The sequence below is a fragment of the Chiloscyllium plagiosum genome, unplaced genomic scaffold, assembly GCF_037043375.1.
Source record: "Chiloscyllium plagiosum isolate Xiang-an unplaced genomic scaffold, Cpla_swu_hap1 HiC_scaffold_3, whole genome shotgun sequence".
Lineage (NCBI taxonomy): Eukaryota > Metazoa > Chordata > Chondrichthyes > Orectolobiformes > Hemiscylliidae > Chiloscyllium > Chiloscyllium plagiosum.
The window spans coordinates 24,096,199-24,121,585 of NW_028270141.1; the positions used below are offsets into that span (position 1 = coordinate 24,096,199).

The window sequence follows — 25,387 nt, forward strand, 5'->3', positions numbered from 1 at the left end:
AAAATATGCAAAATGATTAAAATTGAATACAGCTACTAAAATATATAGACCAAGCAAGAGCCAAGGAAACTTTCCCAGCTGGAGGGAGGTTAGAATGTAAGATGGAAACGGTCTCAAGATTATTGCCTCTAGTCATACTTCTATCCACTATCCTCTGGCCCCTAAACTGCATCCCGTGCCAACATCAATCTGAGAATTTCCCTTCTTTTTCACTGGCATTTAACACGCTATCGTCCTTACCAATGGGAATGCACTGTCATATGACTTGTAACAGAATATGGAAAGGGAGATCCTCCACCCTGGAATTTTGCCTGTGAGTTGGTTGCAAGAGAATTCTGTGCTCTGCAAACACACTTTTAAAAATGGCTGCTGAGACATCATATTTTCAGCCCAGTATGGTGGAATTCTCTGTTAGAATTTAGGCTAAGTGATTCCAGAACTGTTGAGGTGAATGTCAAGTGAGTAAGCAGGCTGACAGCAGGCCTATCTTGGGTCTCTGGTACTATGGCTCAGTGGTTAGCACTGCTACCTCACAGCTTCAGGGACCCATGTTTGATTCTACCCTAAGGCGACTGTCTGTGTGGAGTTTGCACATTCTCCCTGTGCCTGCGTTGGTTTCCTCAGGGTGCTCCAGTTTCCTCCCACAATCCAAAGATGTGCAGCTTAGGTGAATTGGCCATGCTAAATTGTCCATAGTATCCAGGGATGTGTAGGTCAGGGGTAAATATAGAGGAATGAGTCTGGGTGGGTTACTCTTCGGAGGATCGGTGTGGACTTATTGGCCTGAAGGGCCTATTTCCACACTGTAGGGATTTTATTATTCTATTCTATTAATAAAACATAGAATAACCTCCTCCCCCGCCCCTTGTTTGGCTACATGCTCCCATGTTCCATCCATGCTAACCAATACCACCTCATACCCTGTATCCACCCCATAACTCTTCACATCCTCCAGGTCAACCTGTGTCCCAGTCCTTTTCTTGCTCCATGTCAATTTTCTGACAATTCATGCTAACCCATGTCCCCACTTTTCACTCTAATCTATGCCTAAAATTCACCTATTGAAGAATTAACTGTATTAAAAGACTCATGCACAAAAAGCCATTCAGTATATTTACATTCCTTTAAACACATAATGTTTATAGTAACAAACATCCAGTCAAGTACATAATCCATTTTGATAACAAGCATTAGAATTCATAGTTCCACTTCAAAGAGTCTATATCTACTTGGAGATGTCAATCAAAATTAGAAATGGCAGGAGAAAGTGAAGACTGCAGATGCTGGAAATCAGAGTCGACAGTGTGGTGCTGGAAAAGCACAGCAGGTCAGGCAACAGCCAAGGAGGAGGAAAATTGGCATTTCAGGCATAAGCACTTCATCAGGAATGATGACCTGCTATGCTTTTCCAGCACCACAATGTCGACTCAGATATGGCAGGAACGCTGCTGTGAGAATGCATTGCTATGAAATCAGTCACACGGTACTAATCCAATAATGGAAAATTTCGGGCATATGGTGACAGAAAGAATGTTTTGGAAAACTTTCACCAGGTTTATAGTTTATTCCTGTTCAAGTAAGTTCAGCCACAATGGGCTGGGAATTTCCTGTGGCTGTGAACTGCTAAGTACAAAATTAATTGGTCCATTGGGATCAAATCTGGCTACCAGCCATACAGTCGATGGTTCGGTGGCATGACTTGGACGCCACAGACCCATTTTAAGAAAGTATTGATTATCTTAGCTTCTTTCTGAAGAAAGCTGATGGGCAAGAATAAACTTATTTCATTGGGGCACATTCACGGCACTCTACACCACCTAAATGAGACAATGTCCTGACAGGATTCCCACACACAAGGTCCTCCCCACTGATTTACGTCAAAGTCATGTAAATGCAAGAATCAACTGCTGATTCGAGATACATTGGCAAGGTCACAACTGTGAGCACCAGGTAGGTACATCCCAACATTCCTGGTGCAGGCGACAATAATTTCTGGCCCCCAGGGTTTTTTGTATAAATTCAAGAGTTTGAAGAAAACCTGAGCTGTAGCACCTTGTACTATCCCAAAAATACAAAATGACCATTTTTTTCTAATTACATTTGAAGGATGAAGGAAGGCTACAAAGCTTAGACGCCATGTCACTGTAGGCAACAAATGTGGTAAATCAATGTTGTCCTGCCTCAGTCTAGATCAATTTTTCAGCTTCCCATTGGAAAATTAGATGGCTCAATGCCATACGAGTTGATCAGGAATAACAATCACCATGCAACTGTAACAAAGAATCTCAAGCTATTTCCAAAATCTCATTTATTGCATTGTTTTGCAGCACACGGTTTTGCATTTTAATTCAACAGTAAAGCCACTAAGAAAGATCTTTGGGACTTAAATTAATCTTTAAATTCATGTCTAAAAAGGTTGTTCAAAAGTTAAACAGTCTAAAGGCTCTAATAAACTTTGCTTAGCAAAAAAAAATTCATGATAAGATGATTTGTTTCACCAGTATTTTTGCAATCCTTAAGACAGTAGAATATGTAACAAAATCCTTCCTGTTATTTATAAAATTCATTAGACTGTGACAAAGAAGAAGGTTACACTGATTAGAGATTTGCAACTTATTATTTTATTCATTCCAATGTAATCAATTTAATTCATCTCCTGAGACTAATTTTTTTTTGCAAATGCAATTCTATTTAACAGTTAGCATGCTGATTAGGCAAAAACAGATTTAATTAATCAGAAAACTACAAAAAAGAACTAATCACAATGATACAGAGTGAAAATTATATCATCTGTTATACAATAATGAAATGTTATGAACAAATATATTAGTCAAGATGCATCTGGAGTGCACAAACTGCTTGATTTTCTTTTCAAAACATTAATGCATTTAAAATAATCATATTAATGAGGATGTGAAAGCTGCAGCTTCATATAAATGCATATTGATGGCTTTACAGGATGGCTGTCCACCAGTGCTGAAAATGTCTCTTCAAGATGTCATTTTGTTTTTCAGTCAAAGACTTTGTTACAGAATGTTTAACCCTACAAGTAAACAAAGCAAAGTGTGTTATGGAAAAGAGTTCTAATGTTTTTTTTGGATAACCGCCTGTCATTGGAAAAGATATTCAGAACTAGTATGCAATGAGTAGCTGGTTCAATATTGCCTATTTTATACCATCACCCAAATTGAAAATCACCCTCAGTTTGCTAACAAGAATGCCTGCGGGGAACAGAGAAATAAGTTACAATTCCCATCGCCTTGTGAATTGCTTTTTGAGGTTTAATGTCCTCGTTTTTCTGCATTGAAAAGGAAGATTATATTGCATTGATTGAACAATGCAATCACTGAACATAAATATTATCCACCACGTAAGATATTTGGATAAGTACATGATAGGAAAGGTTTATCGGGATATGGGCAAGGAGCAGCCAAGTGGGATGAGTTTAGTTTGGCATTATGTTTAGCATGGGACTGGTTGGACCGAAAGATCTGTTTCTGTGCTGTATGATACTGTGACTCCATGTATCTATGTATCCATGCTTGTTCATTGGTAATGTACTGGGCAACAAGAACAGACACCTCTAATGGAGCGATCCAGGATACCTAGGATGTAACTATTTTCACTTGTGCAAATTATTCAGCTAAAAGCTTGCAGTGTCACTTGGGTTATATGTGTGTCACTGAATTTATTTGGAGGTTCTAAAGTACTGTTACTTGTACAACATCATGTACAACAGGTGAAACTGTGTGGGACAGTTGTCATCTTGATGATGTCACGACAACCAGCATCTAACTGAGAGACAGGAAAACAGGAAGGATGGGACTCACTAATAACCTCCCCCTGTCGTTTCATCATGGCCCCATCTCTCCATGCACACCCCTAACCACATTACCCAACTTGGCCTGGATCCTCTATAACCCTGGGATTTCACAGTTGTCCTTCCTGCTGCAACCTCTCCCTTCCTGGCATCAGCAGCACCTCCAATTTACTGGCAGCTCTCACCAGGTGGCACTGGTGCCACCCCCACCTGCTCCCCCCTCCATGACCCAATTCGTCATTCCAGGGGAAGGCCTTGGAACTAACTGGTTGAAATATGGTTCTAGAACATAGAGCATAGAATATTGCAAGCCCATCGGCCCTCGATGTTGCGCTGACCTGTGGAGCCAAGCTGAAGCCTATCTATCCTACACTATTCCACTTTCATCCATATGTTTATCCAATGACCATTTAAATGCCCTTAAACTTGATGAGTCTACTACTGTTGCAGGCAGGGTGTCCTCTGGGCCTTCCTGAGGTAAAGCCAGCAATAATCACTCACCAGATGCCCAACATGTTTCCACAACAAGTTTCCACCCATGACATTAATTGGTGCAGATGGGGAGCTCAAGGATTGGCAGAAAACAATGACTGCATGTGTTTTCCACCCCTCTCTTTCTGCTTTCATCCCACCTCACTCTGACCTGAAGTTAGAAGAGTCCAGACAGTTAGAAATTGGGGGGCTCGCAAGTTGGTAACCCCATCTCGGCATCATTGTGTCACACTGCAACTCAAAATGATCAACTAACATGCACTCTTTTGGCTCCCCTGCTTTCTCCTCTTGTCTGTTGAGGGGTGACTTCCAAGTATTTACAAATTGTCAGACAAGGCACAACACCAATGAGGAATAGTGCTGAGGTGCAGGGATCACCCATTCATAAGGAAAACACAAAAGCATCTGCAAATATCAGAAACAAAAACAGAAGTGGCTGGAAAAGCTCAGCTGGTATGGCAGCATCTGTGAAGAGAAATCAAAGTTAACATTTCGTGTCCAGTGACTCTTCCTCAAAACTGATATCATATGGTCCAGTATCACATGGTCAAATATCACATGCCCAGAATGTCATATGACCAAACCTTCATAGTCCCTCACTTGAGGGTAACAGCCCAGTGGGAGATAGTGTGGGTCCATGTTTTTTGAACATTGCTTTGTACCAGATGATTAAAAAACAAAAGAAACTTGCAGCAACGGCCTCAGAAAGGATGATCCGGTCCACCTGCTGTTTATCTGTGTGCTGACATTTGTTTCAGGCATGAACATACCTTCAGGACTTTTCACCCTTTCTCAATATGGTGGGACATACAGTCACTTCCAGCTGGAACTCTAACCCTAACCCTAAACCTAACCCTAATCCTAACCAGCTGGACAGAGCATGCCCTTTCTGCCCATCATACTGAAACCTTGGGAGATCATCTGACATCCGAGAAACAGGTAGCCTCTGATTTTGAGCCCTTTACTTCAAAGTCAAACAGTGTTGCTATGAAATTCACTTTCCAGGTACACTTACAGTCAGAATTTCTGAACCTTCCAATAGGGAGGTGAAGCACACACCATTTTTATTTTTCGCACATGAATGGGACACATGATTTTATTTTAAGGTTGCTAAATAGTCATTCCGAGTTGCAGTATATTGCAATCTGCTGCATGTCAAAAAAATACTCGTCTAAATTTCTATTAAATTGTGGAATATGAGGTGAGAACAAATCTGACTCTGGCAATGTTTGCCTTTTCCACTCTTGAACAAAGAAGCATGGAATAGCAAGTTGGGTCCTGCAGTAGTGTTATGTGAAGAGTGAGTATACTCGTGTATTATGGCCTTATTCTCACTGCATACCAGCTTGATTTTAAGGCAGTGGAGGCTCCTCCAGTTGATGAATTTCACTGGTCATTTATTCCACATCTCAATGGTCACAAGGCTGCAATAAGTCATGCCCTGCACCTGGGGGATACCTGCAATGGAAAAGAATCCCATGGTCCTGGGGTGTGAGGCCCCATCCAGCTGAGATTGTTTGAATGACCCAGCCTTCCCACACAGCATATTAATGACCTGCAAGAAACAATGATATTCTGTTCCTCAAATGAGCTTGAGTCAAAGAAGTTCAAAGTGGAGTGGACTCGATGGGCCGAATGGTCTTGCTTCCACTCCTATATCTTATGGTCTAAAACCGCAATGATTTTAATTAAGGTATGGTGCCCAGTACTGCGAGGTCTGAGGTCTTTCTCAATGTGGGAATGAGTCTCAATCACCATCTGTTCACTGTCTTCAGCTGACAAGTCCAGGGATCATCCTCTTCAATGGCATATTCCATGTGGAGGGCATGGTCTTGCCTCAGTGCACCTGAATCCTATGTTTGTTTGCAGTGACATTCACAACACTTAGTGGAACCATCGCCAACACAACTTACACCTCACTGTCCCCCAGAGAGCTAGGACTCCCTCAACTGATCAAGTGATCACAGTCCACTTGTTCCACTAACTTCGCTCACTAGAAGACAACTGTGTTACAATGGATGAGCATCATTCATGCACACTTCATAAATCCCTCTTATTGAAGGCCATGACTGGCTCCCCACTGCATCTTATCACTTGATTTGTTTCAGATCCAGCATAATTTCCTCCAAGACTAGACCTTAAAGAGTCAACAGCAAGCCGGATCCCACTTTTCCCATCTCACCACAAGAATTTCTGGTTGTTCAAAAAGCATCCAAAACGTAGGACGATGCTGCATGCCTTTCACCTCAGTTCCTGTCATCAGCTAGTCACTTAAGTCCTGTCAGTGATATTTAACGGAAACTACCTCAGTTCCAAGGGTCCTGATCACAATATCAGGATATTATGATTCGTTGAGGATAGTATATGACTAAAGGCCTTATAAAAATGTTAGTTTTCTTTCGTAATTTATTGAGATGCCAACTCACTACTTCTTCTCAGGAAGGCCCATCAAACCACAAGCCAATCAGTGAGTGGCATGATCACCAGCACAGCTTCCCCTGGAATCAAGAGCTTGGGTCAAAGGTCTTGCCTGCTGAGAGTTGCCAACAAGTCAGTGGGCAGCAGCTCTTTGTGCTCAGCAGTGCTAGAGAGGAGATGGGGCTGCTTCAGAAAGAGACACCTACTGGGTACTCAGGATTGCAGAGGAACCCAGGCCACATGCAACTAATGGGTCGGTGGTGGGGGGGGGGGGGGGGCTTTCAAGGTCTGGGGTCTGTGATGAGAGGTCAACAGTGGGTCAGCACCAAGGACATGGGAAATATATAAGTTGTTAGGCAAATCTTATTTGCCTCGTCATCACATATAAAATGATCAATGCCACCAAGCAGCAATTCATTTCCTATTTCTCTGCACTATCCTGCCAGTAATCAGCACCACTATGTCAAATATGTTCTAAACTTAAAGAATTAGTCAATGTGGGGTTACTTTTAAGCTTTTAATTTCATGCTACGGCAGATCATCGAGACTTACCACATGCTTCACCTAGGGTGTGGAACAGGGGATACTGTCTTCACTTGTTATCTTTGTAACCATCTAAGAAAAGACATAAGCGCACAAAGTCATTTCAATAAACATGCAGTAAGATGAATGACCTGAATTAATTTATGTATCTTGAAACTAATTAATTCACCTCTTTCCTTGAGAACCTAAATCACAGAAGTTCATAATCCAGCTAAAAATCACACAACACCAGGTTATAGTCCAACAGGTTTAATTGGAAGCACACTAGCTTTCGCAGCGACGCTCCTTCATCAGGTGATAGTGGAGGGCTCAATCCTAACACAGAATTTATAGCAAAAATTTACAGTGTGAAGTAACTGAAATTATACATGGAAAAATTGATTGTCTGTTAAGCCTTTCATCAGTTAGAATACAGTGAGAGTTTCACTCCTTTCATGTGTAAATCACAAAACCTTTTTTTTTAAAAGTTGCATTCTTGGGTTAGCTGTTAACAATGGTGATAATATTGTTAATACCATTGTTAACAGCTAACCCGAGAATGCAACTTTTTAAAAAAAAGATTTTGTGATTTACACATGAAAGAAGTGAAACTATCACTGTATTCTAATAGATGAAAGGCTTAACAGACAATCAATTTTTCAATGTATAATTTCAGTTACATCACACTATAAATTTTTGCTATAAATTCTGTGTTAGGATTGAGCCCTCCACTACCACCTGATGAAGGAGCGTCGCTCCGAAAGCTAGTGTGTTTCCAATTAAACCTGTTGGACTATAACCTGGTGTTGTGTGATTTTTAACTTTGCACACCCCAGTCCAACACCGGCATCTCCAAATCATAATCCAGCTAAGGCACACAGCACTAATGTCCACAAACTCTATGTGACTAATGGTGACTAAAATCTGACGCTGTTTTCGAAGAAGCATGGGCAAACACTTATATAACAAAATAATCATTTTGCTCAATCTAGAGAAATGAATTATCTAAATGTATTATTTGCTCATTCATTGCCATATAAAAGATGAGGAAGAGTATAGAAGAAATGCCGCAGTAAATAGCTGACACATACTTAGAGTAAATAATAATGTTTAATTTCAAGCTCTTTGATCCAGTCCATATATGGAATCAGCCTTTGTAAATGAATACTCAATCATAACCTTTCCCATTCAGATCTAATTTCATAGGAAATTGAGAGTACATTTTAAAGTTGAGAGTGCATCATTGGAGTCAATAAAATGATTCAAATCAATTGGAGGTTTTACACAATAAGGAGTTCATTTTACAGGTTTGTATTTTTTTGAAATCTAAAATGAACTGCCATCTTGTTGTTCTTTCTTTATCTATAAATTACTAAATCTTACCAAGTCTGTGCACCTGAAAGACCTACCCTTGGATTTTGCTGACTTCCTGAAATGAAATCCAAACAGTTTTCTGAATTTCTCCTGTCCCCTTGGTGCCTGGAATGTAAACCATGATTGTTCAGCCAGTTCTTCCAATTACCTTAAACCATAGCACACAAGCTAGAGCTGCTAGTACCTGCTCACCTACTGGACATGAATGTTCAGCCAACCAAAACTTCACAAAGGAATGACATCTGGGACATTATGAAGTCAATCAATTCAGTCTCAGCAGCATTTTTAATTGGCATTCAGAAAGCAATATTGAGAGAGCAGAAACCTTCTGAAGATTTTTATGTTTGGTCAGTTTTGTGCATCAGTGTAGGACAGCACTGCGATAATGTTTTTGGCTTCAAGGAAAAGGAGCAATAAACCACAGAACTGTATCAGGACCATACTGTGCTATCATGGTTCACTTGCTTAGCAGCTCTCAAAGTAAGCAATCACATGCATAAATTGGCCACGTGGGTGAAGTACGGTGTAGTGATATTGGATCTGCAGTGCAACACAAATCACAACTTTCAAAAGTGCAAATGACTAAAATTAATCTTTAAAATTTTCCAAATGTCAAACGGTATTATTTGGGCACATAAAGGGATAAAACAAACACAATGCTTAAGCATAATGACTACGTTAACTTTAAAAGTAAAATATGGCTGTTGGACACAAATGCATTGAAAGAAAGCAGTCTGTTCACATATATTATCAGCATTTAACATTACTAGGAAATAAAAATGTTAGTTCGAGCCAATGATATGTCAACAGCGGATTCCTCACATTATCTTTTGTTGTAAAGGCAAAATCTTTGATATCATAGATTAACCACCAACTACTTCTCTTGCATCCTCTCCCAACCTAACAATTGACAGATTCTCAATCACCATCAAGGTCTTCATCTTGAATGGCAAGTTAATATTGCATTTAGAGGCCTGCAGATTTCCTAGTGCAGCAAACATATATGCCAGTGCACCCATCAGATATACTGTTGAGTAAGTTGGACTATCAGAGAGCTTATCTGAAATGTCTGCAGCAAAATCTCATTCTGGTTATACCACACCTGAAATATTGTCAACAGTTATGATTGACTTATCCAAGGAAAAACATGGTGGCATTAGGTTAAGCCTGGGTATGGGGAGACTTTATGAGGACAGGTTGAGTAGGTTGGGTCTGTGCTCATTGGAGCTTAGAAGAATAAAGGGCAACCTAATTGAAACATGTGAGATTCTTTGAGAGTTTGACAGGGTAAATGAAGAGAGGTTGTTCCACTTGTGTGAGAGTCCAGAAAGCATAATCTTGGAATAAGCCAGGACAGAGATAAGAAGGAATTTCTTCTCTGAATGTTGTGAATCTATGAAAATCCTTATTGCAGATGGTTGTTCAGGCAGGGTTGTTAAATATATTCAAAGCTGAGTAAGACAACATGGTGGCTCAGAGATTAGCATTGTTGCTTCACAGAGCCAGGGAACTGAGTTTGATTCCACCTTTGGATAACTGCATGGAGTTTGCACATTCTCTCTGTATCTTCTTGGGTTTCCTCTGGGCACTCTAGTTTCCTCCCACAGCTCAAAGATGTGCACGTTAGGTGGGCCATGCTAATTTGCCAAAAGTGTCCAGGGATGTGCAGGCTAGGTCAGGGTTAGCCGTGTGAAATGCAGGATTATAGGATAGGAAGTTGGGTCTTTGGAGGGTCGGTGTAGACTTGATGGGCCGAATGGCCTGCTTCCACACTAGGAATTCTATTGACAGATTTTTAATGCTTAAGGGATTCAGATTATGGGGGAAAGGCAGGAAAGTGAAATTGAGGATGATCAGACCAGGAATTGAGGATGGCAGAACAGATTCATTGAACCAAATAACCTACTTGTGCTCCTACATCATATGGTCTTATGATCTCAAGGACAAGTAAGAATTGGAAATAAATACTGGCCTTAATAATGGCATCCACTTGCCATGAATACATAACAATTAAAACTATGTGTAACAGATTTTTTATCAATATGTTTATCAATTCTTTCAAACCATTACTTGAGTGGCCAGAATATTCTGGCAAGGACTCATTCAGCATGACAGAAAACCATTCAGCCCATAGGTTGATACTGTTATTTTAAAAGAGCTATGCAATTCATCCCACTCCCCTATCCTTCACCCAAATTTGCACTTTTTTTTCCTTTCCAAATATTTATTCAATTTCCTTTTACAAATTACTACTGAATTGTGTTCCAGCATTTTTATAGTCCATGATGTGGAGATGCCGGCATTGGACTGGAGTGGACAAAGTCAGAAGTCACATGACACCAGGTTCACCTGGTGAAGGAGCAGCACTCCAAAAGCCTGCGAGTTTAAATAAACCTGTTGGACTATAATCTGGTGTCATATGACTTCTGATTTTATAGTACATTTCACATCACAATAGTTTGCAATGTAAAAAAATTATTCTTGTCTTTTCACCTCTTGTTTTTCTTTCAAATGATCTTAAATCTGCAGCTTTTGATGACCAGAGAAACCCTGCATCATTATGAAATCTCCACTTTATCTTCGTTGCATTGAGTAAAATAATCCCAGAATCTCTAGTTTCACAATATAACTTAAATCCTCTTCCTCCCCCACCCCCCCCCCCCCCCCCCAAGGCACCTTTCTAGTAAATATCCTGTACACCATCTGCAAGCCATTGAACATACTTCCTGAATTTTGGTGAACACCATTCTCTGGCTGAGGTCTAATCAATGTTTTACAAAGGTTTCTCCGAACATATTTTGATCTGCCTTTTATGCCTCCGCTTATAAAGCCAAGGACCCCATATGCTTTGTTTAACAGCTATCTCAACCAACCTGTCACCTTCAAATATTTACTTATGTATAATCCCACGTCTCTCTGTTCCTACACTCCACTCAGAATTGTATAATTTTGTTTCTATTGCCTTCTGTTAGCATTGCTACCTAAATATATCACTTCACACTTGCTTGCATTAAATTTAACTTGCCATGTGTTCAGTCATTTGATTAGTATCTGTCCTTCTGAAACCTGCTACTGTCCTCCTCAATGTTCACTACATTTGTAAATTTTGTGTCATCTGCTAACTCAAATTTAATTGAATATTTTTCACGAATGTTAGTATGACAGGAAATGGTGCTAAATTTTAAGGAATGAAACGCTATGGTGTCATACAGAGAACAAGCTGAAAATATTTTGTGCATCCCTGTGGCAAAAAATATTCTGACTTGGAAATATAAACTGTATTTAGAAAAAACATTTTGCAAACACAAATGTAGAAGTTAAGGAAGACTTTTGCAAATCATATGTCAACAAGAATTGACACAATACCTTTGCAAACTTCCCCTTAATCATCCCCATCTCTATCTTCAATTCAGTTCTTTCAAGAAAGGTCTCAATAGCTTGACTCTTAAATGTCAGTCAGTGAAATCTTACTGCCAGTTGTTTTTATTTTAGAAAAGCACCAAACACATTGTAGCATTCAGTATTGATATACCTGTGAGGTACCTGTTCCAGCATATTCCATTCAGATCTGAAAGGATACATCCCATGAAGTTCTGTCTAAAATCAGCTGCTAGAGACTTGTTCATCATGGAGTAAGGAAAATAGATCATGCAGGCTTACAGCATGAGAGCAGTGTGCATCATCTACAAAATGAACTGCAGAAATTCTTCAACACTCCTTAGACAGCACTTTCCAAACCCACAACCACTACCATCAAGAGGGTCAAGGGTAGCAAACACATGGAAACATATCCACTTGCAAATCCCTCTCCAAGCCACTCTCCATCCTGGCATGGAAATATATCACCATTTCTTCAGTGCCACTGGATCAAAATCTTGGAACATCTTCCTCAACAGCACTGAGGGCCTACATACATCAAATAGACTGCAGATACTTGAAAGACACCTTACCAGGCAGTTACTAGGTAATTGGTGATATAGTGGCAAGAGGATTGAACAAATAACTGGTTTCCATACAGTCCATAACATCACTTAAGGGCGACAAAACTGCCAAGATTTGAACGGGTAGCTTCTTCAGGGTAGCTAGGGAACAGCAACAAATGCTGGTCCAGCCGATAATGTCTACATCCCATCCCATGAATTAATTTTCAAAATTTGATGCTCCCCACCCCCGGAAGTGACTATTCAATTATTTCTTGCAATGGGATTTTAACCATTCAACTCTTGGCAGTTTTGTCACATTTAAGTGATGGCATGGAAACTATAAAGAGGCCAGTTAATCAGTCAACCTTCTTGCTACTGTTTCACTAAGTGCCTGTGATGGTACTTTCTAGAGCAGTCATGTAAAGGGTCCTGACAAAATTAAGAAAAAAAGCAAATATCCATATCTCAGGCTGTAGAGATGCCCAACTCCCTTCCCAACTACTAACGCTCTGAACCTTAATGTGATTTCCTAAGAAATATTACACAAAATTTGAGTACAGATGTCAGGGGCTTTGGCTCCCTATAAAATTCCCTCCACTCACAGTATGGAGCTGCAACAAATTCTTCACTGCATGACCATGGCTTCTTCACAGCTCACAGCTGCAGATTCACCACAAGGAATACCACCAGGAAAAAAAGTTAATGTAATAACATTTGATCCAGGCAAGTAGGTCCAGCAGAAGGTGGCAGAGACTTTTTTTATTCAATCATGGGATATGGGCATTGCTGGCTGGGACAGTACTTATTAATAAAAAAAAGGTGTTAGTGAGCTATCTTCTTGACTTGTAACAGTCTATTTGCTATAAGTAGACCCTCAGTGTTGTTAGTGAGAAAAGTCCAACCATATTGTGGATAGCACGATGGCTCAGTGGTACCTGCTGCCTCACAGTGCCAGGGACCCAGGTTCAATTCTAGCCTTGGATGACTATCTATATAGTTTTTGCACATTTTCCCCATGACTGCATGGGTTTCCTCTGGTTTCCTCCCACAGTCTAAAGATGTGCAGGTTAACAGATTGCCTGTGCTAAATTGCCCGCAGTGTGCAGGTTCGGTGGATGGGGAGGCTGGTAGTGATTCTGGGTGGGATGCTGTATGGCAGGTCAGTGCAAACTCGGTTGATAAAGTGGCCTCTTTCTGTACTGTAGGAATTTGATGATTAACATACAGAAGAAGATCTATCACAAAATCTTATGTTAGATTTTAGTACCTTTCTCAAAAATTCAATGATGCTCAACCAATTTTAAATTAATATTTTTGTTTTCAAATATAATTGTGGCTAAGTTCCTACCAATCTCTGTACATTTTTCAGCCCTCAAACCCTTCATGTTATCTGCTTTCTCCAACTGTAACCGCTTGTAGATTCCCACATTTAGTCACTTTATCATCAGAGGCCCTTCATTCTGGAATTCCCTCTTTAAAACCCCTTCTTAGTAAAATGTCCCAAGACACTTCACAGGAGAGTTATCCATCAATGTTTGGCATAAAACTGCATAAATTGAATTCGAAACACAAACAATCTCATGAATTAGCATGGCAAACTCAGGGGGTTGAATACTCTATCTCTGCTCTTGTATGTTCGTACATCAAACTTAATTTGATAATGCTCTTGTGAAGGCCTTGGGGCTTTTTATGAAAGATCTTGGATAAACGCAAACTGTTATGATGGTGCAAGTATAAATTAGAGTTCTCAATATCCAAATTAGCAAGGGTTGGAGTATGCATCACATCCTGTGCCTCAAACAGCATGAAAGTTTGGGTTGGCTGCATTCAGAATAACCAAAATTTATTTTGATCAGTTAATCTGAAGCAGACTGCCAGAGGTCAACATCAAACATTTCAATTTTAAAGCCAGGAAAAATTTGCAATGCTTATTTGTAAGTGTAATTTTGAGGTGTAGAGAGTCAAAGTCGACAGAGCCTTGCCAAAGATTTACCTTTACTTGATAACTAAATTCAAGACGTTTTCCAAACAATAGCCTTTTATTAATCCAATTAATGATTCATACTGTACAAGTGAGATATTCATAGGGTTTGATATGATGGTAACAAGAGCAGAAAAATCGGAGAGAGTTGAAATGAAATGTTATAACATGGAGAGTGAAATATTTGTTCTTGTCATGCTGTTTTCCAGCAACTGCACACAGAAGTAAGGACGATTTTTCCATCTCTGAATCAGGTGTGCAGAGTCTGGAAAATTCAGACCTCCGGCCGGCTAACCTGTGAGTTTTGTTTTTTGCTCCTTTGGACTAACTGGAGTTTCACCCATTACCCTCTGAAGTAATTCAGGGAAGACCACAGTGGCTGCTGAGTGTGGAGTGGGGCTGTTTAAAACACACAATAAAACCTGCAAGACATTCTAGTACTTACCCCTCAAATTCCCATTCATGCCCCCGCCATGTCAACTCATGCCTGTATCCACCTTCCCGATCATTCAACTCCATGCCAACGTTATGGTCCTTTACAACCCCCATGGTCTTTCATATGCCCCATGCCAATCAATGCCCTCCCACTCTTACCTATGGCCCACTATCCCTATGCCAACTCATGACAACCTATGAAAATGCTCCCACTGCACTGACTTACACTCTCCATGTCAGTATCCAGGAAGGGCAGATTTCAAAAGCCAGGCTAAGGTTAAATAAAATTGCCTATTATAAACGTTACTATTAAAAAGCACATTCTCACCGATCAAATTCTGTTTGATATATTAAACTACCTTCAAGTATCTAATCCCTCTTAATAATAAGCATTTATATTCATAGCCACACATCAAGAATAGCTAATCTCTTTATAAACACTTATAGTTGTTGATCAAACTATGAACTACCAAGTTTCCGCAGACCCTAACTATGATTATGACAATCTACAGAATACGTCAGACAGCATTAATGCAACAATGACAACCCCCAGGATTATTTCACAAACATAGGAACAGGTGGAGGTCAGTCAGCCTTTTGGGGCTGTTCTATCATTCATTAATAGCGTGGCTGATCTAGCTGTGGTTTCAGCTCCATTTTCTTGTCTGATTCATACAACCCTTGAATCCTTTGTCAATAAAAGATCTATTTACCTCAGAATTGATTTTATACACTAAGCCAGTTTCCAATGTTTTCTGGAGAAGATAATTTGTAGTACTAAAAACCCTCAGAGAAAAACAATTCTACTCACCTTGTTCTAAAAGAGAGAGACATTTTATTCTTAAATCCTATCTGTTAGTTTTAGTTTCCCATACAACAGGAAACATCATCCTGTATCCGCACTATCAAGTCTCCTCTGGATCATATATGTTTAAATAAGTTCACTTCTCGAAAATGGTGCAAACAATAATTTCTTCCAACCAGAAGCACTTTTGTTTCAAAGTTTTAAGAGCAGGGGATTAAAATGACATTGATAGCTTGACAATTCTACAGGCCTCATCCAATTTTAAAGACATACATATCTAACCATTCAAAGATGTCCAAAGATGTGCAGGTTAGATGGATTAGCCATGCTAAATTGTCCATAGTGTTCAGGGACATATAGGTTAGGTGTGTTAGCCATGGGAAATGCAGGGTTATAGGGGTAGGGCACATGGGTGGGTATGGGTTGGATGCTCTTCAGAGGTTTGGTGTGGACTAGATAGGCCAAATGGCCTCCTTCCACACTCTAAGGATCCTACGATTCCAAGATTCCAAAAGGTCATCTCACCTCTTCAAAGAACTCCAGCAGGCTCAGACCTTTTCTTCAAATCACTGATTAAAAAAAGCTACTCAATGAAAGGAGCTGCATCTCCAATGGCATCTCTGTGGAGATGGACAAGCAATATACATCCCAAGGCAGGCTGCACTGCATGCTCCTACCTGTGAGGTCTTTGCAGCTTTCTTCATTAAGATCTTTGAAGAATGACTTGTGAGATGTACAGGTAAAGGCCTGCAGTACTGTCTGTCTGTTCTCTGGGAACTGACACAATCAGAATAACAAATGCTAAATAATTTCTTCACCCAGAAATGGCCATTATAAAAAGAGTCAGCCATTTTGATACTTACAGAATAAAAGGTCCCAGCTGTCATAGTAAGAACTGGCTCTGTGCTGTTCATAATGGCTATGGTCATCATTTTCCAGCTGTACTAAATATTCAATTGTTTAATATTGGGATATTGCCTTTGACATTCCAATTCCTTGTCTTGTTCAAGGCTTGAGCAATACTTTATATGTATCACAACCAGATCCTGGATTAATGTTTAACATTACATTACTAAACTACTCTCCCTTCAGATTACACCCATCATGAACTTATTAATAATTAAAAAGCCTACTAAGTTATATTATTCTATTCCTATAAAGTCCTGGCAGGTTACACAATAGTGTAACTTTAAATTAAGGGGTGGTAGGTATAGGACAGATGTTAGGGGTAGATTCTTTACTCAGCGAGTCGTGAGTTCATGGAATGCCCTGCCAGTAGCAGTGGTGGACTCTCCCTCTTTATGGGCATTTAAACGGGCATTGGATAGGCATATGGAGGATAGTGGGCTAGTGTAGGTTAGGTGGGCTTGGATCGGCGCAACATCGAGGGCCAAAGGGCCTGTACTGTGCTGTATTTTTCTATGTTCTATGTTCTATGTTGTACTGCTTGAGTTTTAATTCTTTGGTTTTGCTCCTTGTGGCATGTCAGAATTTGTCCAACTCAACCATTTAAATTTTTCTTTTCAAAAAAAAACAACTGTACTCTCTTCATGCACATTCCACCACAACAATGAACAATTGCATACTTTTGTGGAATTATAGCTCATTAAGTTGTTTTTTATTGCTAACCTTTTCTAACTCTGAGACTTCATCAATATGCTCTTGTTTCTCTGCCAGCTCCTGACATGTTTCTGATTCATGTGATACCGGATCTTTCTGAGCAGATTGTAAGCTCTTTTGTTCTGAAATCACACCTGCAGTGTTGCCATCGTGGATTGGACGTGAGCCTTCTTTCCTTGGATCCTCCTGTTCACTGTGAAGTTCATCTGTTCCTGAAGGTAGTGCATTTGAATTTCCAAGTATTATAGCATTATGATCAACATTATTTAACAGGCTATCCTCTTTAGTTTTATTGTATTCTTGTACATTTTCAACCAGACCATCCTCATCCCCCGTCCATCCATTTGGGTCATTCCATTGCTCTCTTCTATTCTCATAATCGTCCACTTCATAATGGCTATCTTCTTTATGGTTGGTCATAAATGGAGTATCATCATAAGATGGTATTTCTTCCTCATGCACAATTTCAGCAGGTATCTGTAAAATACAACACAGTTGTTTTCACTAGGCTAGAATTTGCATTTCATCCATCGTCTAGTCACAAATGGAGATCATTACGATATCCTAGCTAATTAATGGTTGCACAAACTTCAGGATGGATAACAAGTGAGCCCAGCAAGCAGCAAACTAGCATGAAACAAGAATAAATTTAGAATCCAATAGACAATCTTGCTTTCCTTCACTCTGTTCTGCAACCTGTCAATTGCAAGCCTTTTCTTTCCCATTATTAGTGGTCACTGTTCCACTAATCTTTTTCTTTTTTCCATCCTATGGCCTAATTATGTCATTTTCTTCCTCGCTATAGCCTCACTGCTTGTAATGTTATGAGCACTAGAGAGGAACTGGGCTCATGAGTAGCTACTCTCAGGGTTAGGCATTATAGAACATCCCTCTGATTCGTTTTGCTACTGCGAGGGCAGAAATGTAAAATTGCCTCTGCTGTATTGAAATCCATGAACTTCACATTGTATCATACTCAAGCCCATTCAATAATTAGAACTTCACATCAGTTGTCAGAACCTTTCTATGGGAACAAAACCTGACATGTATATGTTGGAGCCACAGGCCAAATATCAACAAACCAAAGAGCTGGTAAAGGAAGGATGATCCCATTCCTGTGACTCCTGCCAGATATGATGCATGCCCATGCACAGGAATGTCCTAGCACAGAAACACCCAGAATGATACGGCAAACTGGTATGCCCTGCCCAGCCAGGAACAGGCTGAACGTCTGCAGTTTTGTCCTGCATTGCATTTTTACAATTGCTGTCCCAAGAAATGTCACAGTCGACAGGGAGAGGAGAGCACCCAAATCTCCATTGGGTTCATTTCCGAAATATCCAACGAGCAGTTTCACGCCTCCAAAGATGGCAATTGTTGCTGCCAATCTGTCAGCTCTAAGACCCACCATAAGACTTCAATCTGCCACGTAGAAAGCCCAAATGAACCTGACACCAGATACATATAACACTCTAAGTCTCTAAGTAAACATATAAGTCTCTAAGTAAACAGAGCCCACGATGATCAGCCCAGGACAATGCCTATCTAGAATATCCAGGATAATAGGCCCAGTCAGTTCAACAGTTGATGCCACCGAATATGCTTAGCACCAACAGCACAAGTAAGGAAAATCAAAGGTTAAGCTGAGGATAGATGAGAATGTCGAACTTGGAAAACCAACAGATTAGGCATGATCTTATTGAAGGGGGGAGCAGGTTGTTTTTTTCATTTGTGCACAGGATGTGTGTGTGACTGGCTGGGTCAGCATTTATTGCCCAACCCTAATTGCCCAGAGAGCAGTCAGGATCAACCATTTTGCAGTGCCTCTAGACTCATATGCAGGTGAGCCCAGGTCAGGAATGACTGCTTTCATTCTGTGATATAGCCATTAATGATTACCAAACTTAATGGGTTCCTATGACGATTGACAAGGGGTTACATCTTTGCTATTAGACTAGGTTTTTATTACAGATTTTCATTGGATTCAAATTTCATCATCTGCCATGGTGGGATTTAAACCGTTGTCCCCGGATCATGAAGCTGAGATTTTGGATTACTGAGTCAGTGACATTATCATTAAGCTACCTCTGCTTCTAATGGTATACAGATTTATGTGAAAATTTATACATTGTTTGAAATATCTTGTTGCAATCAGACATTGCAAAAAATCTTTTAGATCAATGAAATATGACATTACTAAGTAATTGTACTGAAGAAGGCGTTTTCACATGTTATTCCTTAAACTAAATTGGAAAAGTACTGAGAATTTTAAAAATGTTTCATAAGATATAGCAATTCTTGAGAGATATAACTTCCAACAGCTACCCTATCAATTTCCTGCATATAAAAATTCAATTAAATCTGCACATGACTTCAAAGTGAATTAATTATTAGATCGTGGTGTATATATATCACATCTATCACAGTCATTGCTGAGGAGGATGATAGAGTGCAAAAAGCCACTTACATTCACAGTTACCAGGCTACTTCATCAAAGGAACAGGGCAGATAAATTATTTTGTATGTGCACCAAACTGAAGGGCACTTTGTCCTGGTCCAAAATAAATAAGAACACAAGAATATAAGAAATAAGAACTAAAATAGATCAGATGCTTCCTCAAAACTGCTCCATCATCCAATATGAAATTAACTGATCTTGGGCCTTGTGTCCTTTTTCATGCCCAGTCCTCATATTCCTTGAATCCCAGAGTGAAATAAAATCTGCCCAACTCAGACTTAAATATTTTAAATGATGGGGCATCTGCAACAGGCTGGGTAGAGAATTGCAAACATTCACAACATTTTTAGTGAAGGTGTTTTTCCTTACCTCAGTCCTAAATGATTAGCCCCTTATCCTGAAACTATGCACCCCTGATCCAGGTTCTCAAGTCAGGGAAAGTAACTTCTCAGTATCTGTCCTGGTGAGTCCCTTCAGAATCCCATATAGTTCAACAAGGTCACCTCTCATTCTTCTAGGTTCCAGTGAGTATGGGCCGAATTCATTCAGCATCACACAAACTTGTCATTCAGTGACTCATCTGATTAACCTTTGCTTGACCACACTGATTTCATTATTTTTATTTTATTCTTTTATCAATTTTGAATTATCAACTGGAGATGACTGATGGACTTTGGAACAGTTAGGTTAAAAATAAAAGAATAGACCAAACAAGCTTTGTTTGTTTGTGAGTCCAGGCCTGGATGCTAGTTGCAGACTGAGCCTTGATTAAAAGGTTTGAGTAGACACAGCGACCCCCAGGAAGAGCATTGTGTTTAAACAGATAGCAGAAGTTGGCTGCTAACCTGACTCTTGATACTGGCAAGTCTGTCGGAGACCCTATGTTCAAATAGATGGCGCGTGTTGTATGGTGACTGAGGCCTTGGGAACAGTCATTCAGTCAGTTCATCAGAGTGAAACTTGAATTCAAGTGTTTTTTCAAACTATGTTTTCTGAAAGATGTTTCTGGAATGCTGCTGAGACAGTATGAAGTTTTAATTCTCCCGTCCTAATCTGATATGCCAGCTTCCAGAAGCCCAAAGACAGGAAAGTTGAGTTAGAAGATTTCGCTGCTCCTTAAATGCTGCCTGAACTGCTGTGCTCTTCCAGCACCACTAATCCAGAATCTGGTTTCCAGCATCTGCAGTCATTGTTTTTACCCCTTAGAAGTATTGCTGCCTTTACCTGGGCAAACTGAGAGATGACCCTAATCAATATTTCAGAAAAAAAACAGCCAAGGAGAGCATATTTATACCTATGAAAAAAACCATTTCAGTATCCGGGCCAGTTTTGTTATTTTCATTTATTTATCCTTTAACTCTGTTTGTTTGCTTGCCTGTCTTTTATATGAATGGGGCTAAAAACAAAGTTTTCTAGTTTCAAGCAAAGTCAATCAACTTACCATGCTGTTTAACCTCCTGTCTGCTAATGTTAGTTTGTATTAATTTATTAAATTGTTAAGACTTTTGTTTAAGATAAAAAACGAAGTCTGGAAATTAATTATTCACAAAGTCTGGGATTGGTTATGCCAAAGTCTTGTTAGGAACTGTTGCAGTGACTATTTGGGGTCTTCGATGGTTTACTTTTTACTGTGTTGTGAATATAGAAGTAGAAAGGCTGCTTTAGTTCTGCAGTTTGTCTCCATGTCGAAACAAAATCCAATGCAAATACACTTTTCTTTAGATAGTTATGAATCAGATAAGAAATAGATGGCTTTAAAATCATTCCAGATGAATTTCAGACACATCACTTTCCCAAAAACTACGTAAGTAGATCTGTCATATTTCTCCATTTCATGCCATAGACAACACATTAACAATATTTGCCCATCAGGAGACTAATCAGTAAATTGGTGTGAGTTTCAACATTATCTTATCACCTTGAGATGCTTTACAACAATTATGTATACTACTGATATGGTAAGTGTGCCTATCTTGATGCACATTTGCAGATGAGTTAGAGAAGATACACTTTACAGTACATTATGTCCTAAATTTACATCAAACTTCAAACCACATTAATGAAGTTGCAGCAAGTTAGTACCCTGAATTGACACTAAATATTTGGAGAAACTTCAAAGAACAGCTGGATCATGTTTACAAAGAAGTGAAAGACAACTCACACATCATAACAGATCATCTGCTATAGTTTTTTCAATAAAATATTATACTACAAACAAATACAGACCTGTTATTAGCACATGCTATAAATGCAACAAAATAGGAATTATTTAAAGGACAAGATAATAACTAATTTATCAATGTAAAATCAAACATATTCTTTACCTTTCCACCTCAACCAAAGATTATATAAGTGTTCATTTTTGGAAAAAAATAAAACACACAGTCAGAACAGAGATTCATTCAAAGTTCACGAGGAGAGCTGGTTCAAAGAGCACCTGATAATATGTGCACTCTGGAGAAATATGAGGATTTTACTGTGTCTGTTGTAGGGAGGATGAAGGAGATTCTTATCAGAATTGTGTTTTTAAATCAGAGAGCTCATTCACCTCAATGACTTTGATGTTTAGCTATTTTTAGAACATCTTTTCAATCTGGAGGTCACTGCAGACTAGCATTTATTTCTTGATTTGCACAGGATGAGGGCATCAATGGCAATTGATTGGCCCCTTAATTTCACTTCATGCCTTCAACCTGTGCAAATCACGAAATAAATGGTGGTCCGCAGTGACCCCAATCCTATCCTTGTAACCCTACGTTTCCCATGGCTAATTCACCTAGCCTACGCACCCTTGGAGCTATGGGCAATTTAGCATGGGAAGGATGTGCAGGTTAGGTGGATTAATCATGGCAAATGCAGGGTTACAAGGATAGGATTGGGGGCAAGTGGGTCTGGGTTGGATGGTCTTCGGAGATGCGGTGTAGACTCGATGGTTTGACTGGCCTGCATTCACACCGTAGGAATTCTATGATTCTATGATGAAGTTAGAGGAGAGCCACCTTATTGCAGTTCATGTGGTGCAATTAGGGAGCAGTCCAAGATCTCGAGCTGGCAACAGTGAAAGAACAGCAATATATTCCCAAGTTAGGATGATGTGTGACTTGGAATACAACAAAAACACAGCCTATTTTTGTTAAATATAATCATTTTTAATTTTTATAAAAAGCAAGGAAGAGCTTTTAAATGAAATAGATATTAATTGTGATATACTCTCCCATTTAAAAAAGAATGAACAATTTTAAGAGCGAATCAATTGGAGCTCAGTGAGTGAGCCAGATGGACTGCAAAGCAGAAGCTCACATTCCACTGAATCTCTCAGCTATTCAGATACAGAATCCTATCCAACTGTCAGTATCTCAGAAGGAACAACCAACAAATCACCATGAAACCAGGATCTCGATTCTTCTAATAGGCTAGTACTAAAATGAAATCTGATTAAATATAAAAACAATAAACTCTTGGAGCAAGCATATATATAAAAAAAATAAATGTTTCAAAATAGTTTAAGAATAGACACCAACAACATCTTGCAGAAGAAATAAAATCATGTATTCTTTCAATTTATCTTCCAACATTCATATCCTGCATCTACAAGATGGACAAACCAGAAAAAAAAAACACTTTTATACTTGGTCAAAGAATGGCAAAAGCCACAACTACATTCTAACCTGATCAATTGGTAGATCCACCCTCATGTCTGCATCTTCTCTCACCTCAGCAGCACCCTGGGTTTCTTTGCGAGGGTCTTGAGCTTTAAATACACCATTGTCTTCTACATCAAAGACAATATTCATCTTGTTACATACAAACAGATGTTAGCTTTACACATTGCAGTTGTGCTTTCAATGAAAGCCATTTGCTTATGAAAGTCAAATAAGCCAGAAAAGTTAATGTCCCATTATGTGTATATCAACTTCAAACACATTTATTGAATGATATTTCCAATAAATGGCATCATTTTTATTTTCACACCAACTCATCAACAATATGAATTTCGCTCTATAGTTCTGAGCTCAAAAGATAGCAGCTATGATGAAATTTTCCAACAATTTCTTATTCCATTAGAATCGGATGATCTCTAGTAAAGAAAGTATCATCATTTGCAGTGATTATCTGCTAGTGTCCATCTTTACAATGAGTGAGAAGATCTGGCCAAATGCTTGCCACTTTTGACTCTACCAAAAATCAAGCAGGAAAATTTCAGAGCTTAGCACCATATAACAATACAAAATTGCAGCCTTTACATGATTTTTTAAAGAATAGCATTGTAAAATACAGCAAGGGGCAACACAAGGCAAATTGTACATGCGTTTTCTTTTCCTTTTTCTATATGCCACTGAGCAGTGAGGGAAAAGTGTTTCTTAAATAAGAGGGCTGATTTTAACCATTAAAATCTATTCAATTCAAGTCAAATTGGACAATGTTATAGGAAACAAATTTCTTCAGAAATGAATTGCATTTAAATTTGATTTCAAGTGCCATTTTGCATCTTACCATAATCTGTCAAAGGATCAGTTGAATGTTTGTGGTGTTTGACCTTCATGGGTTTTGCACGGAAAATAGGGTTTTTCTCCCTCGAAGGCTTTGCTTCCAGATCTTTTGGTTGCCCTTGCACTGACTGGGGCGGTCCCACTTGTCCATCTGTTGTAGAATGGGAGCTATCACCTTCAGACTAGAAGTAAGGAAGAGAAACACTTGCCACGTTCTTAAAAATGATTTTGTTTTATTTCTGTACAAAAGACAGACAAAACAGCTTGCATAATTAACATGCGGTGCAAATTCATCTTACATTAATCCACTTTTAATGATGCATAGAGCTCATTGGAACAGTCAGTCATTGATTTTCTCTTAATTCCTGTCCTGTTTCACCAAACAGTCTATCAATCATGGAGCCGGACAACCTCATGATTTACTGACCGATCATGGGAGTGTAGCATTTGCAAAAGCTCGTCATTAGATTTGGGAGCGTTCAGGACTCTTGTTGCCAGAACTAAAACATATGCAGAGAATGATCATCTAAGTAATTAATCCCCTCCATTTATATTTTAAAATGTCATTATAACTAACTGTGAGATGGAGAAGGGGACTAGAGTATATACTTGGGGTACAGTCCAGTTCTGAAAAATAATACCCTTTCAGTCAGGTTTCGTGATGTCTGGAAATTCTCTTTCATATAACTTCTTAAAAAAGAGAATTCTTTGGATATTAGAGAGCTCACAAAGATTACATACCTCATCTCAAAATGTAAATGTCTTTCATCAATTTACTGAGACTTTATTGTCATGTTCAGGCTTTTCTTGTGCTAAGCCACATAAAGGTCTGTTAGCAATGTGAAATGGAACGTATTTTAATTTTTGGCACTGTTAGTGGCCAAATCTATTACATCAGTCAAGTGTGAAAGCAATGATTTGTATTTATATAGCAGCTTTAATGTTGAATAATGGCCCAATGTACTTCACAGAGGTGTAATCAGAGAAGAGGGAAAGTGTCTTCTTTCTGCCCTAATAACATATCTTACACTCATCTCCAGTTTATATAT

The 25,387-nt window shown here is 39.2% G+C and overlaps 1 protein-coding gene across 10 annotated transcripts in view; it reads right to left on the bottom strand.

Annotated features, from left to right (window-relative positions):
• Positions 1-2,290: 2,290 nt before the first annotated feature.
• dcdc2c (doublecortin domain containing 2C) overlaps positions 2,291-25,387 on the bottom strand; it is a 132,505-nt gene continuing 109,408 nt past the window's right edge. For 7 of the 10 annotated variants that reach the window (XM_043678504.2, XM_043678520.2, XM_043678468.2 and 4 more), the window contains 6 exons: positions 24,343-24,520; positions 23,517-23,620; positions 17,400-17,867; positions 8,662-8,731; positions 7,283-7,345; positions 2,291-3,043 (listed from right to left, as the gene is read on the bottom strand). In XM_043678504.2, coding sequence (XP_043534439.2) covers positions 7,323-7,345; positions 8,662-8,731; positions 17,400-17,867; positions 23,517-23,620; positions 24,343-24,520 — 843 coding nt within the window. In that variant the 3' untranslated portion in view covers positions 2,291-3,043; positions 7,283-7,322. The remainder of the gene's footprint in view (positions 3,044-7,282; positions 7,346-8,661; positions 8,732-17,399; positions 17,868-23,516; positions 23,621-24,342; positions 24,521-25,387) is intronic. The other 3 variants (XM_043678529.2, XM_043678512.2, XM_043678538.2) reach the window with 3 other exon arrangements.